Here is a 15,297-nt window from a genome sequence, read left to right on the forward strand (position 1 = left end):
AAAGACTGGAGAGCTGGGTTTGCAGTGAAAAACCTGCCCATGGGAACAACATTAAATGAATGAATGAATGAATGAATGAATGAATGAATGAATGAATGAATGAATGAATGAATGAATGAATGAATGAATGAATCACATATTATTATTCTACAATTGTGCCCATTTTAATTTTTCGATTTTCTGAGAAAGGGTGTATAAGTTTTCATCTTAAAACTCATATTCTAAAAATGTTCTATTTTGGGCTAAAATATAATAGGCCTATATTTTTAAATTTTATAATTTATTCTTTTATTTTCCCCTTTAAAAAGTATAGGCCTATCGCATATGGTTACACTAAATTATATCCATGTTAATTTTTTGTTTTTCTGATGAGGGGGCGTAGCATATGTATTATGTCTTATTTTAACGCTCATTTTCCGTAAGTTTAGTTTTTTCAAACAAAGGAACCTTTCCTCAGTTTATATTAAATCTGGAAAACTGAAAATTTCAGAAAATTTTGATTTTGACTTTTACATGTACTGAAACAATGTTTTTTTTTTAAACTTGTTTTAAATTTTGGTGGCGTTACAGAGGGTAATATACTGAAAATCATTGCAAAAATATACGAATGTTGGAACAGAATTGAAGACCTAACATTCTAAATTCGTTAAGTGCCAATTTTTCAAATTTTATTTTATTCAATCTAAGGAAGGAAGATCCATATGAGAATATCATACTAAATTGTCTTTGTCGTAACTCAACTATAAGTGACTCATTCTGCGCCAAACACGGTGTTGTAGGTGTCTCAACATACATTTCGCAATGTGTTTTTCATCAATATCTCAGAAAGTTGTTTTTCGCACTTGGCACATATTTAGAATGTTGGGTCCTCAATTATTTCTCAGTAAGGAAATAAATTAAAGAAAAACTATTGTTTTATCATATAGTCACGTGAGCTGTAAAAAAATCAGCTACCTAGCTTCAACAATTTTAGAGGAAAAGTTCTTTACGTAAGACATAACTTAACATTGCTAGATAGGCAATCTGCTTAATAAAGGAAGATTCATATTCTCTTATTATCTTAATCTTCATCATCATCATCATCATCATCATCATATGATATTTTCATGCACGTCTCTTGGCCACCCTAAATCTTCTCTAGCAGTCTGTCTCTATTTTTATTTCTGGAATGCTGGGGTCTATGATTATTAGGACATCAGTTTTTGTATATAGGCCCTATAACTGTTTGTTAAGAAGAAAAGACTGATGAATTCTAATGGTTAAATTCAATTTTTTAAATGTAATTACAGGAGTAAAAACAGGAGTGTTTCTGCTGCTGTATTTACTATGCTGAATAGTATACTGTATTACTCGACCGAGGCCAGTGGAGTCCTGCAGCCCGCAGGCCACTTGTACTGCTCCCTCGTTCGTATAGCGTCATCGCTATAGTTCACAATACGCCCGCGGCTCCACTCGCCTCGGTCGAGTAATACTTGAAAATCATGTTGCGGTAAAGGAAGTGATGGCTGAAACATATTATGACGGTGCTACTGTTTTGATTTACAAGCTACAGTTCGTGAAATTTCCCTCCAAACACTTTTCACCCGTTGTCTTACCGTCGTTTAAATTTAGTTCTGCAGTACACTTTTTCAAGCACAAAACTTATAAAAATAATTTTCTCCATGCATCCCAGCTTTTTTCCATCGATTTTTGAAACGTCTTACTGTACTCGAAAGTAAATTAAATAAACACATCTCTATAAATAGTGAAACAAGATGGAATAATGAAGAATGTGATCCGAAAATTCGCTCAGTCCATTTGGTCATTTCTATGATGTAGCCTATACATAAACATGATTATGTTTGAGACTTCTATCATTATATTTTAAGCTTGTTTTCTTCCATAACAACGCCAATCCTTGTCTAAAAGTTTATGTTATTGTGCATGTCACTTGAAAACTCGCTCAGTCCGTAGACGAGTGGATAAAAAACTTACACCAGTCCTTTCATAAAAATGGACTGAACGCGTCTTGGGATCACATTTTTAATCCAATGACAAGATCATTTCTTACATTTACATTACCCGACAGAATTATCGTTGTTCCGAATAAAGATAGGTGCTCACTAAAGGCTGGTTCACAATAAACCGGGAACGGAAGCGAGAACGAGAGCGTAAATAATGTTAATATAAATGTATTTCCGTTCTCGTTCTCGTTGTCGTTTCCGTTCCCGGTTTACTGTGGACCAGCCTTTACTGGAACGGATTAGTTCGGCGCGTTCGGATTTTTATTCTTAGTATTATTTTAAATGGAGCATCGCCCACTTGGACGTATTGCCTCTGCCCTCGTGACCGAACTCTGTCCAGAATTCTGGCTAGACGGATTTCCGTACAGACCAAGATCGAAGTAAAAAAGTCTTGAAAATTATATCGATTGCAAAGCCTACAATCGCGTTAATATTGACGGTATAAATTAAATGAATGACGCGATTGGCCCAACAATATGAAGAGCTTTACAATTTATCAAATTAGAATTATAGCAATGTAATATGAAAAAGAAGATATGAAGGATTCAGAGCCATAGTGGGCCAAGCGCCATTTATTAAAAACGGAGAAAGTAAAGTTTAAAGTTAAGTGAATATCATAGTTTAATGAAGACTAATATGTCATATAGTTTTAATATGCTTTCTTTATATTACTTGCTATTTGTTTCATTAAATTATAAAATCACTTAATTTTAACCTTTTTTCTTCGCTTTTTATTTATGGTGCTTGGCCCACTATGACTCTGAACCCTTCATATGGGATGGGATTGGGAAAATATTGAATCAACCGGAGTATGTTCTTCAGGGTTTAAGATACAGAGCAATTCATTTTATTTCTAGGTTCAGTTCAGAAGTCGGCCTGGTTGGCGCAGTTGGTATAGCGCTGACCTTCTATGCCCGAGGTTGCGGGTTCGATCCCGGACAAGGTCGATGACATTTAAGTGTGCTTAAATGTGACAGAATTATGTCAATAGATTTACTGGCATGTAAAAGAACTCCTGCGGGGCAAAATTCCGGCACACCGGCGACGCTGATTTAACCTCGGCAGTTAGAGCGTCGTTAAGTAAAACATAACATTTTTCAGTTCAGAACACTGCAATTAAATAAAACACTTTAACAGTAAATTACAACACTATCAGATTATATTAATTCGGAAATGCGGACAAGTGAGCGATACTTATTATAAAAATCCGAACGCGCCGAACGAATTTTTTTTGTGAGTGCCTACCTTAAAAATAAAATATTCTCCAGGTTTAAATTCTGCAGCAGCAGAGGAAGCTAAAGTATTTTAAATACTTTTCTCAGTTTTATTTTCGTGTTCCTTGTCTCTTTTTTTTTTTTTCAAATTAATTACTTAAAATTAATTAAATTTTTTAACATTCTTAGGAAAAAATAATGATGCACAGTTTTGCAGCTATACAGCCTCTCAATGTTTCATGTGTACGTACTAAAAAGGAAGATGCGAAATAATCATACTCACGCCCCAACTAATTCACACATAGCAGCCACTTTGTATTGAGGTATGAGTACATTGGTAACGCATTAACATTTAAATACTATACAATTTACTATCAGATATTACGCAGCATTGTAACAAACTGAGCGATTTTAGAACTGTGACAAATTGACACTTCTGGAATTGGATGACGCTATTAAATTTCTAAATTACAGTCAATGTCCTCGTGATGGCTTTAGTAGATAATTATAGTATTTTTTGCTAGCGGTAAATTACGTATAAAACTGGGAACTATTTTATGTCCATAACATAAAGAAATGTTCCGCAGAATGAGTTCGGAAAACACAATTAAAATTGTTGATAATAAATCGAATCAAGTTATTTCCGAAGCTTTCATACTGTTTTGTCTGATACCATAATCCCTGCCGCAAAAGTTACTGTTAAAAGAGCTTTTCTTATCAAACGCATAAAAACGTAATATATGAGGAACTATCTGGCTCAGGATTGTTTATGAATACCAGCTTGTGTGTCCATTGGAAAGAGAGTCCTTGCCATACCGTGACGATATGATTGAACGGTTTGCTAAAATGAAGTCGTGAGCAAATTTATTCTACAATTAAGTACCTGCGAGCGAAAGGATTGTAACTAGCATTTTTTTTTTTGTAAAAGTATTTTTTTCCATGCAAAACGATTATGTTTGCCATGGTAAGTGTGTCTATTGAGTTGATATTGACAAAGCTGATATTTTGCTATTCACTTTTCAGTTGTCAATAGTGCGGGAGAGTGTGACTCATGAGTGATGCCTTATTGGTGTCACTTATGAGTAGAGACGAGAATTTCATGCACTATAAAATCCCAATGTATTCATGCACTATCAAACTAAAACATGCAAGATCAAGCGAAAAATACATTAAAACATGCACTTTCATTTTTGTCCCAAATTTGTTATTTCACTTCACTTTTCTTTGCACAGTTAACAACTAACATCATTTCTAAATTTGTTTATTGTAAAAATCTTAACATTTTATTTCGTTTTTCTGTCATTTAGTTTTTTCTCATTTCCTTCGTCAATCCTGATTCCTGAAGCTAAAATAAGGGACATAAAAATCGAGAAACTGAGGTGTCCACTCAAAACCATTAAAACATGCATTTAAACATAATACAATGTATATTACCTATATGCATTATTAAGCTAAAAATTCCTTAAATATACATTATGCATGTTTTTAACCCCAAAAAGGCCAAAAAATGCAAACATGCACGGAAAAAGTACACACATTTGGAACCAGAAAGTAATGAAATGGATAAGTACTAAGTTTGAGCTATGTTCTATGTTCCTATAAAAACATGCATTTGCATGGAATTCTCGTTTCTGCTTATGATGTTCTAACTTGTCTTCGGACAGTTGACTAAACAACAACGACAACAAATGAAGATTCGTTGTTTTAATGTGCACTGCATTGCCACTAACTAAACTGAACTGCACTGAATTGAAGTCTAATTCTCTAATTTTGACGTCCTTCAAGTCTGTGTTACCTGTTCATACTATGTAATACAAAACCTTCCTACACTCGATCCAGGGGAAATGTATTTCATCGGCAGTCGCGTTCGATTTGTAACAGTAAATGGCCGAAGGCATGTACCAGCTTGATTCAGGGATTTTGGCCCCTGGAAAAAGTAAGTAGATAGATTAAGAGCGAGTTACTCATCACTACTGGCAGGCTGGTCACACAGGTCAGGCCACACAGTCTTAACACCTAACACTTCCTTCTTATCATGTCGCGGTACACTCCGTCTTGAAACACAATATTCTTCCACACGTCCCGTTACTAACCACTACGTCTGTTGGCTAAACAATGTCATGATGACTTATATTTTCTTGACATGAGTGTCCCTCAGCTATGAACATAGATATTATTTTCATTCTTCCTCTTTCCTCTTCCCCTCTACGCACATTTGTGATTAAATTTCTTTCTTATGATGCACACACAGCTCGCTCACTAGCCAAACAACCAAGGACAGGGGCCATTAACGCTGAATCGAGCTGTACCTAAACGAAACCTCTTTCCTGGCGAATGACCTGTAATTTCCTTAAATGCAACTAAATTGTAAATACAAATCGAATTAACAGAACGGACAGTGTATTCTTTGCCAGTAAACTACTTTTTCATAAGCATATAAATTTCATTTACAACCATGCAATTAATTTATTTTTCTACGTCTGGTTCACTTTTAAGACAATACTTTCTTCGCATTTGTGATATCGAGACTGGAATGTGCATCAAAAGCTTTGAATTCTGTTACAATTGACTCGGAAAAGTTAGATATCCTAGATAAATGTCTTCCGTTGTGGCTTAGTGGATAGCGCGTGCACTTCCCAACCAAGTGGTTAATGGTTCGATTTCTGACATGGGTGGAATTTTATTTCTATTCCATGGGACTGGGCGTTTGCCAATTGTCTTGTAAGTATGCGTCTTATGATGTCTCCGTGTGGGTTCTGTATTGTGTTGACCACAAGTAAGGGAGGCCCGCCAATGTGACAAGTGCCTAGCTTGGTTAGAAGAAAAGCCAAAAAGTCTAGTGATATTTTAGTGCCTCAAGAAAAAGAGGATGTAATAGCAATAGTATGAATAATAATAATAATAATAATAATAATAATAATAATAATAATAATAATAATAATAATAAAGAAAGTGTTGCGAATGTGGAATACCATTTTGTTTTTTCGTTTTGGAACCTACATGTTTTGAATACTGAACGTAAAGTATAGTCCTCTTTATTTATATCTCTGAGAATAGTACACCGGACTTAGAAGTTCGTAATATGTTATAAAATTTTGAAAAAGAAGCTAATTTCCTCAAAATCTAACATATTTCTTTCCTTTTATCATAAAAATGGAGCTAAAAATATGGAATACTATTAACTAGTTACATGATTAACAAAATTGTAAAGTCAAAATGGCTTCTACTAGGAAAAGCACAGAACAAGCTCTCAGAATTTTCATTAGAAGGTGTTTTCTCAACCGTAATACAGAATCCAGATGAATCGTCTCCACGTCTTTTCTCTAACTTGTTTTACGGCTTCTTGCATTGCCTTTCCATTTCACTGTTCCCTAAGTCTGTTGGAAGGTGAAATTTTTCCTCCTCCTACAGGTGCCAACACTACTAACGAAACAAAAAACCAGAGTCTAAAGCTAGAATACTAATAATACTAGTATTCGTATTTGTAACACACTGATGTTGTAAGTCATAACCTCAAAACATATAATTTAAAAATGAAATCAATTAAACATATTACTATAAATGTAGATTATTTGTCTTTAAGAATATAATATTACATATAATGTATATATATACATATATATATATATATATATATATATATATATATTGTATTATATATTAGGTAATATTTCTAACATTGAGGAATAACAATGTATATACAAGAAAAGAACTTACCGCTAACATTTTTCACTGTCCTACGAAAACGCAATAATGATAAACTTTTCAACAGTTCAGCTTCTTAACTGCAAACTTATACATTTCGCGAAAGAGAGTAGATCTAGCAGTGTCTAGTAATTTGGAAGGCTTCCGCTAGAATACAACACGTCTCAGGTCGTATATCACACTATTTAATATTTGTAACACTACCACCACCACCAATAATAATAATAATAATAATAATAATAATAATAATAATAATAATAATAATAATAATAATAATAATAATAATTTGCAATTACATATACAATTAATAATAATCATTAAAACACATGAATAAAATATACAGGGCGTTCGTTTTATATTGAGACTTGGAACGAACCTGCTCGGAGACGAAGTGGGGAGTGAGGCGAGCCGTGGCATGGGGCACCTCGTACACCGCGAAGCCAATGGCGAACAGGGGCTTCTTTTTCCGCGTGTCGGCAGGCTGCGTCTCGTAGAATTGCGTCACAGACACCACCACATGGCACTTGTTGCTGCTCGTGCGCGGGATCTGAATGTGGAACTGCGGGTTCATCGCCGTCGTCTCTGAAATAACGAAATAAAAGAAAAACTCTTACAAACGATAAATTAATGTAATGTATTTTTTTTACTGTTATTTATACTCGCTTTAACATCTCTGGTCATATCGCGAGTTAATCTTTTGGGTGAAATCCGAAGGCCTGGTGTACTATTGTTGAGACTGGTTCTATTATTGTGAACTAGATGGCGTCTGTAATATATTACCGGTACTGATTTGTTATGAATATGATTTTGGTGATGAATAAAGTCGGGATGTTGTGGCCTGAATTTCCTGGCATTTGCCAGGAAAAATCCTGAAAAACCTCAACCAGGAAATACAACGCGACCGGGAATCGAATCCGGGACCTCTGCGGAAGAGACCAGCGTACTGACTCCTACACCACAGAGGTGGTCACAATGTATTTTAAGCAGCTAAAGTCAGAAAAAAGTATTTGACACTGTAGTGTGAAAGCATAATATACGTGATAATATGAATACTACGCACAACATTAGGAGCGGCAGATATCTTTCTTTCCTCTTTTCCTTCTTCCCTCCTACCTTTCTTTCTTTCTTTCTTTCTTCCCATCTTTCTTCCTTCCTTTCTTACTTGCGTCCCTTCTTTCTTTCTTTCTTTCTTTCTTTCTTTCTTTCTTTCTTTCTTTCTTTCTTTCTTTCTTTCATAATTACTTTCTTTCTTACTTCGTGCTTTTCTTTCTTACTTTCTTCCTATCTTCCTTCTTTTCTTATTTCCTTCCTTTTTCCTTCCTTCCATCCTTTCTTCCTTCCTTTATTCCTTTCTTCCCTCCCTTCTCCCTTCCTTCCTTCATTCCTTTCTTCCTTCCTTTCTCCTTTTCTTCCTTTATTCCCTTCTTCCTTCCTTTCTCCCCTCCTTCCATCCTTTCTTCCTTCCTTTCTCCCTTCCATCCTTTCTTTATTCCTTTCTTCATTCCTTTCTTCCTTCTTTTATTTTTTCTTCCTTCTTTTATTTCTTTCTTCCTTCTTTCATTCCTTTCTTCATTCCTTTCTTTCTTCCTTCCTTCCATCCTTTCTTCCTTTATTCCGTTCTTCCTTCCTTTATTCCTTTCTTCATTCCTTCCTTCATTCCTTTCTTCATTCCTTCCTTCCATCCATTCTTCCTGTCTTTCTTCCTTTCTTCATTCCTTCCTTCCTTCCATCCATTCTTCCCGTCTTTCTTCCTTTCTTCATTCCTTTCTTCCTTCATTTCTTCCTTTCTACCTTCCTTCATTTCTTCCTTTCTACCTTCCTTCATTCTTTTCTTCATTCCTTCCTTCCTTTATTCCTTTCTTCATTTCTTTTTTCCTTCATTTCTCCCTTCCTTTCTTTGTTTTTTCTTTGTTTCTTTCATCACATCTTTTCCCTCTCACTTCTTCCCTTTCTTCTCCAACATTATTTGGACTTCTTCTATTTCTTCCTTTCTATCATTATATCATGTTCGTTTCTGTGTTTCTTTTTCTGCATATTTGTTTTGTTTTCTTATCTTATTATTCTAGCTCTCTTTTCTCCTTTTATCCTTCCCTGTTTATTTTTTATCTATTTCCTTTCCTTTTCTTCTTTCATTCTCTTTATTTTCCTTATTTCAACACTCCTTTCTCTTCTTTCCTTGGTTTACTTTCTGCGTCTTGACATTTATACAACGAACCCATTTTACTATTAAACGTGAAATTAAGTCATGGAGATAATCAATTACATCCATCAAATGTCATAAATTATATACATGTATAATGATTTGAATTTATGACGCGTTCTCCAGCATTTCATTTATGCATAATGGTCATATACAATTAAATAATGAAGTGTGCTGCAGTAAAAAATGCTAACAGAAGAAATAGTAATAACTTGTCATAATAGGTGCTTATATAATGGAGCACAGGTCTGATAAGTTCATCTGGCTATAATAAGGAACCTGTTACTTAAAGCATGCCTACACTTCGTCATGCGCAGTTTTCTTTTGAATCTTCGAAATTACAATCCTGTAACGTAATTTAGTAATGAAAACGGAGGTGATTAAACTGGTCGATTTCTCATCTCACATCGTGGATCTGTATTAATGAATTCATAAAACAGAAAAGCAGTTATTTAATTGTTGACGTTGTACTTATATCGTCTCATAAGTTACAATAAGGAAGTAGCACATAACATCAGAAAATCTGTGCCCTTCTTTAAGAATATGATATTTCCGTAATTTTACAAAATGCGATTTTTTAATTAGCTCTTTTAAACTATTGACACAATTTAGAGGTAGCGGGTTGATCATATGGAAATAATTGAGCATATGCGGAATAAGCCAATAAGAATGCTTTTAGAGCCACTGTATCAATCATAAAACTCCTAACTAGTGGCAGGCAAAATATTAACTTTTTTATTCCAAATCATTCCTTCTAGCGCTAAGGGAACAAGGATATGATGATATGTAGAATGAAATTAACGCCAAACTTCAAGGGTTTTTCATCAATTCATACGGATCAATTCCAAATTGATGCTGGTGGCGACAGACTGGGTCTTAGAAATACCAAGATTCTTGAGAATTAATTGGGACTGTCGAGTGGTTGATTTTTCAGTTTCGTCCATATAACCTCATTCTCTAGAACAGGCCTGGGCAATATGTTGCCGCGTGGACACTATATACATCACCTCTTCATTTTTCCTTCCACAAATATTCTACCTCTCTGTGTGTAGATACAGTAATCAGTAGAGAGCGGAGTTTAGGCAAAAAACTATTTTTTTTTCCTTGATACATAGAGGCTTGAGATTTAATATTTACATTTTTCATGGAAATATAGATTTAAATAAAGGGATTTTATAGTGCCTAAAATGCCTATTTCGACGTTAGTGCCTATTTTTAAGTTTTTTTTAATTTTTGCATCTTTTTCGTAACTGTTTACTGTTTTTCTTAACATCTGTACCGTTTACATTCCAAGACGGATAACAACACCTTCATAGCAGTGAACAACACAATAGAGAAGTACCTCCGGGCCATCCCTTCTCATTCCTACAATCTTTCAATTTAAAATTCCAACTTTCAGTCGGCCTGGGTAGCATAGTCGGTATAGCGCTGGCCTTCTGTGCTCGAGGTTGCGAGTTTGATCCCGGCCCAGGTCAATGACATTTAACACAAACTCGCTGGGTTGTACCCAAATAAGAATTTTCTTACACTCCAAGACAGATAACAATCCCTTCCCTTCCTTTTTTCTCACCATTTGTAAGCCACAATAGGTGCTGATCATCTACTGTGAAGCAAACTATGGAAATGTGATTGTTGAATGAAAAACATTAACTCAAAGACATAATGTATTCATTTTGTGTATGCATGTGTACCCTTGTAAAATTTCTTTAACAAAAAAAGCCTATTTTTATCTTATAGAGCCTAAATAAAGGAGTTTAGGAGCCTATTGTAGGCGTCTAAAATGCCACTTTTTCGGGCCTAAAATTCCGCTCTCTCGTAATCAGATATTGAACTCGGTACCACAGCGTTCTAGTCAGGCGTGTGTAAAGTGGTAGAATATGGTGAATGAACTGTAGGTTTTGTTTCAATTTCCAAGAAACATGGGAGCAAGACTATTTTGTTATTATGAATAAAGGTAAGGTTCAATGCCTCAACTGTTCAGTTGAGATTTATATAAAACATTATAATATCAGACGGCACTTCGATCTTGAACATAAGGTGGATTTGGCAAACATAAAAAATATTATAGGTAAGAGTTTAAAATAGGAATATTAAAAATGGTTTTGTATCTGTTTATTTTTTTTCTACTACTCTACTTCTAATTGTTCCAATATTTCATCATTCCTTTTTCGATCTACAAGAGTATATATCAACCCAGAGGACATCGACGGTTAGGAAGACCCTTTAGAAGACTGCTAGATGGGGCCGAAACAGATCTACGCAGGCCTAATTCGTGACAGATGATGATGAAAAATGGTTTTTATTAATAAAGTATCTGTTGCTACATATTCGATAAAGCAATATGTAATTTTAATTTAATTTGTTCTAAATAGAAAGTTACTATGACGAAACTTGAAATAGTAATATATCACAAGGAGCTTTCGAAATCAATTTCCATCTTTCATTCCCGAGAGAAGCAGGTAACACTATAGGAAATCATTAGAAAAGACAGCTAATGCCAAAGACACAAATCAACAGTTACGTAAAGTCAATCTTTAACCTAAGGGAAAGTCACATTTGTGATTAGAGACTTGAATGAAAGGTAAGGACACGGATCGTTGCGCCTGCGATGTCTTTCGTCGAACCTTCGGTATCTGACACTCCTTGTCGCAAGATAAATGTGGTCTTCCCCATTACAAAAGTCGTCGTGACATTTCTAAATTCACGTTTTCTATTAAGGCGTGTTTGTGTCAGTGATGAGCAACACGGGGCCGTTTAGACTTGTCGGTGCGGGCCTCGAGCGATACTCCCCTTAAATTATTAGCTAACTTGTTTCATGGTGTTTTGTTGCTTTTTTACAGGTACTTTTCTGAGCATTACTGCAGAAAACTCCCAGAGGCACTTAACAATGATAGTAGTTTACAAGGCGTTCAACCGACCTAACCTTTTTTTTTTAAGTCACTAGATTTCCAACATTAACTGGCCAATAGTTGAAGAATGGGTAGAATGGAAAAAAGTTCAACTCTACGTGCTGACGCTTTGTCCACTAAGCTACACCGGATTCAAATTCCGATGCCGGATTGAATCCTTCTCAGTTTAAGTTCTACTGTACTCCAACCACGAGAGAGTCTTTGGGGACTGAGACGAAGCGGGGTAATGCTGTGAATGCATGTTGATGTCATAAGATGTCATAAGGTCACCACGTGGGTACTCATATCTGTATTGGCTAGCTCTCACAGCACAAACAATAACATTGATACACACATATTGATACTACCCTAGTTACAAAATTAGATCATTGTTAATCTCCGGGTATTTTAATTTCTCCATACAGGAAATAACATATGCAGGAGAGCGCATGGTTTTTAAACTGACGTTATAACGGTAATATTATCTATCTACTTCGCTCCAATAGATGACGCAATAGTAAGCACATTCCTTTCACGGTTGATCTCCTGGTTGGAGAACAGTACCTCTTTGTTCCCCTTTGGTGGCCTACCCTCATGTACTGTGTCACAGAATATGTGACAGTGGCACAATGTCCAACACTATGTACAGAGGTGCACACATTACGAGTGACTAAGTGGCCAACAATTATTGTGAAAATATATGAAAAGATTGCGTGATTTGCTGTCCCGTAAGTCAAACTTAGTTTCATCTACCTCAGTTTCCCAACAACGGGAACAGAAACTGATTCCGACAAAAACTGAGAAGATAATGTGAAACATGTTTTATTCGAATCCTTTGGGTTTCTATACAATTCAAATTTCCAATATTAATACACTGTTCATATACCATAATCTTGTCTGTAGTTTAAAAGAATGTTAAATAAGAATATGTTGATATTACATGTCTAAGTATTATTGTAAGGGAGAATATAATTGATTTTTAAGCTTGTTCGTTTATTTTCGATGGACTTACAGTACGATTATTTAGTCCTAACAGTCACCGGAAATGTGCGCCTGGGTCAGGCGAGTCCATTAAGTTACGTCAAGGGATGTTCAGGTTAGTCTGTTGCCTGCAGTCAGAGCGATCGGATGTCACGCATGCGGTATAGCGGTGTGTTTCCAGTACAGTTAAGCTGTACTGCATTTCTTTGCTGACCGCTTGCCCTTATCTCTACTCCGGAACTGTCCCCACTACTCCTATTATGTTCCCTCTTTCGAGTCGCTGAGCTGTCAGGACTAAATAATTGGTCTGTACCAACATTTTAGCACATAAATATAGTTTTATTGATTATGTTTATTTGGATATAATAATAATATTAATATATTATATTTATTTCTCTGCTGTTTCCAATAGTAGCAGTTCTTGCTACGTATATATCTGCATTAAATTAATTCCATTTCTCGCAGTAATTGCCAAGAAAGGAATGAAAAGAAGGAAAAACATTGTCAGTCTCCATTATGTTATACTGAAAACTGACAATGTTGAAATAGACGATCTGAAAATGTTGCATCAAAGAACCAAGACAAGATGAAAAAAATATTAAAAATCATCCATCTTCTAATGAGAGTGGTCACAAAGATACAGAATAATTTTAACAACGGTTTTACGATCTTTTTTACTTGGTTATTTAACGATGCTGTATCAACTATGAGGTTATTTAGCGTCGATGTGATTGGTGATAGCGAGATGATATTTGGCGAATGAGGCCGAGGATTCGCCATACATTACGTGCCATTTGCCTTACGATTGAGGAAACCTCGGAAAAACCCAAACAGGTAATCAGCCCAAGCGGGAATCGAGCCCGAGCCCGAACGCAACTCCGAATCGTCAGGCAAGCACCTTAGCCGACTGAGCTACGCCGGTGGCTTTTTCGACCTTGAATATAATGAAGGCAATTAATATAGTATACACAAAGACAATAATTTGATAATATTAATATCGCCTGATTCACAATTATTTAAAAAAATAGACGAAATTGTAGAATTTGCTCCGAGTCTTATAAAATGCCGATTAAGATATTTAGAATAACAAAATAAATTATAGGCTACCTAAGATTAAATATGTCATAGGTATATTTTGATAGAGAGCCTCGTGCACCAAAGAGAACGCCTTGAACATTCCATTTGGGTAGCGAGATGTATTTATAATTGAAGTATAGAATGCTAGGTTCATAAATTAACTGTTTTCCATCGTCAATAATGTACATCTGTCTCGATGTGAGATCTAGTAACAATCATAGATTGCGCTTTGTATCAATGACGATAATGTAGATCCATCTTGTTGAATCATTTACAGAGAGGCAATTGTTCAGCATTAGCTTGGTCTTTCGACAAAACCCCAACATATGTCCAAGAAAAGCGATTATGGAGCAGGTTTACTCCAAAAACTTCCTTTTATTTGGTAGGCCACCGGCGTAGCTCAGGCGGTAAAGTGTTTGCCTCCAGATCCGAAGTTGTGCTCTGACGTGGGTTCTACTCGTATTTCCTCATGTGCTGATTACCTGGTTGAATTTTTTCATCAAGTTTTCTCCAACTGTAAAGTAAATCTCCCTACTGTCGTTACGTGTCTAAAGCATCAGTCTGTCACGTGGCAGTACAATTTCGAGGCCCGGCTAGGATGAGACTTTTCACTGAACTTGTGACAGAAAAAGTTGTAATTACGATTTTTTAAAGTGTTACCGTTTTATCAGCACAACTATCAACATAATTTCTTCAACATTTCTCCAGTCCGTAATACTTTCATCGCCATTCTCCGATCACCGGTGGGCGGTGTGTGGAGGAGGCTAGTTCAAGGAGCATGTGGGGTTGCTGTATAGAATCCTGGATACAAGCGGACCTAAGTGCAGTTAGCCAGAATTGGTAAGAATTTAACTACTTTGGGTTAGCATAATATGCCAGCATAGATAGGAATCCACGAAAGGAGCAGCTTACCACAATTAAAAAAGGAAAAGGAAATGCCATGGCGAATCCTCGGCCTTATCTCGCCAAATACCATCTTGCTGTCATCAATTGTATCGATGCTAAATAACCGAGTAATTGATATAGCGTTAAGTAAATAATATACCGTAACGGTGGTATGACGACAGGTGAAACTGTGTATTAAAATTTCTCGTCAAAATTTGAGCAGAATCTTCGGAGTTGAAAACTGCCATTCTGGCTGTTCAACTAACACTTAGCCAATGCTATTTACGATGAAATGTTTATTTAAACTTAAACTATACATAAAACAGTCTTATTTAGAGTGATGG

The 15,297-nt window shown here is 35.7% G+C and overlaps 1 protein-coding gene across 2 annotated transcripts in view; it reads right to left on the reverse strand.

Annotated features, from left to right (window-relative positions):
- Window positions 1-15,297, reverse strand: part of LOC138716410 (calpain-1 catalytic subunit-like) — a 462,282-nt gene that overhangs the window by 22,291 nt on the left and 424,694 nt on the right. For both annotated transcript variants that reach the window (XM_069849474.1, XM_069849475.1), the window contains one exon: window positions 7,299-7,504. In XM_069849474.1, the coding sequence (XP_069705575.1) occupies window positions 7,299-7,504 (206 nt within the window). The remainder of the gene's footprint in view (window positions 1-7,298; window positions 7,505-15,297) is intronic.

Source organism: Periplaneta americana, chromosome 16 (assembly GCF_040183065.1).
Source record: "Periplaneta americana isolate PAMFEO1 chromosome 16, P.americana_PAMFEO1_priV1, whole genome shotgun sequence".
NCBI classification, from domain to species: Eukaryota; Metazoa; Arthropoda; class Insecta; order Blattodea; family Blattidae; genus Periplaneta; species Periplaneta americana.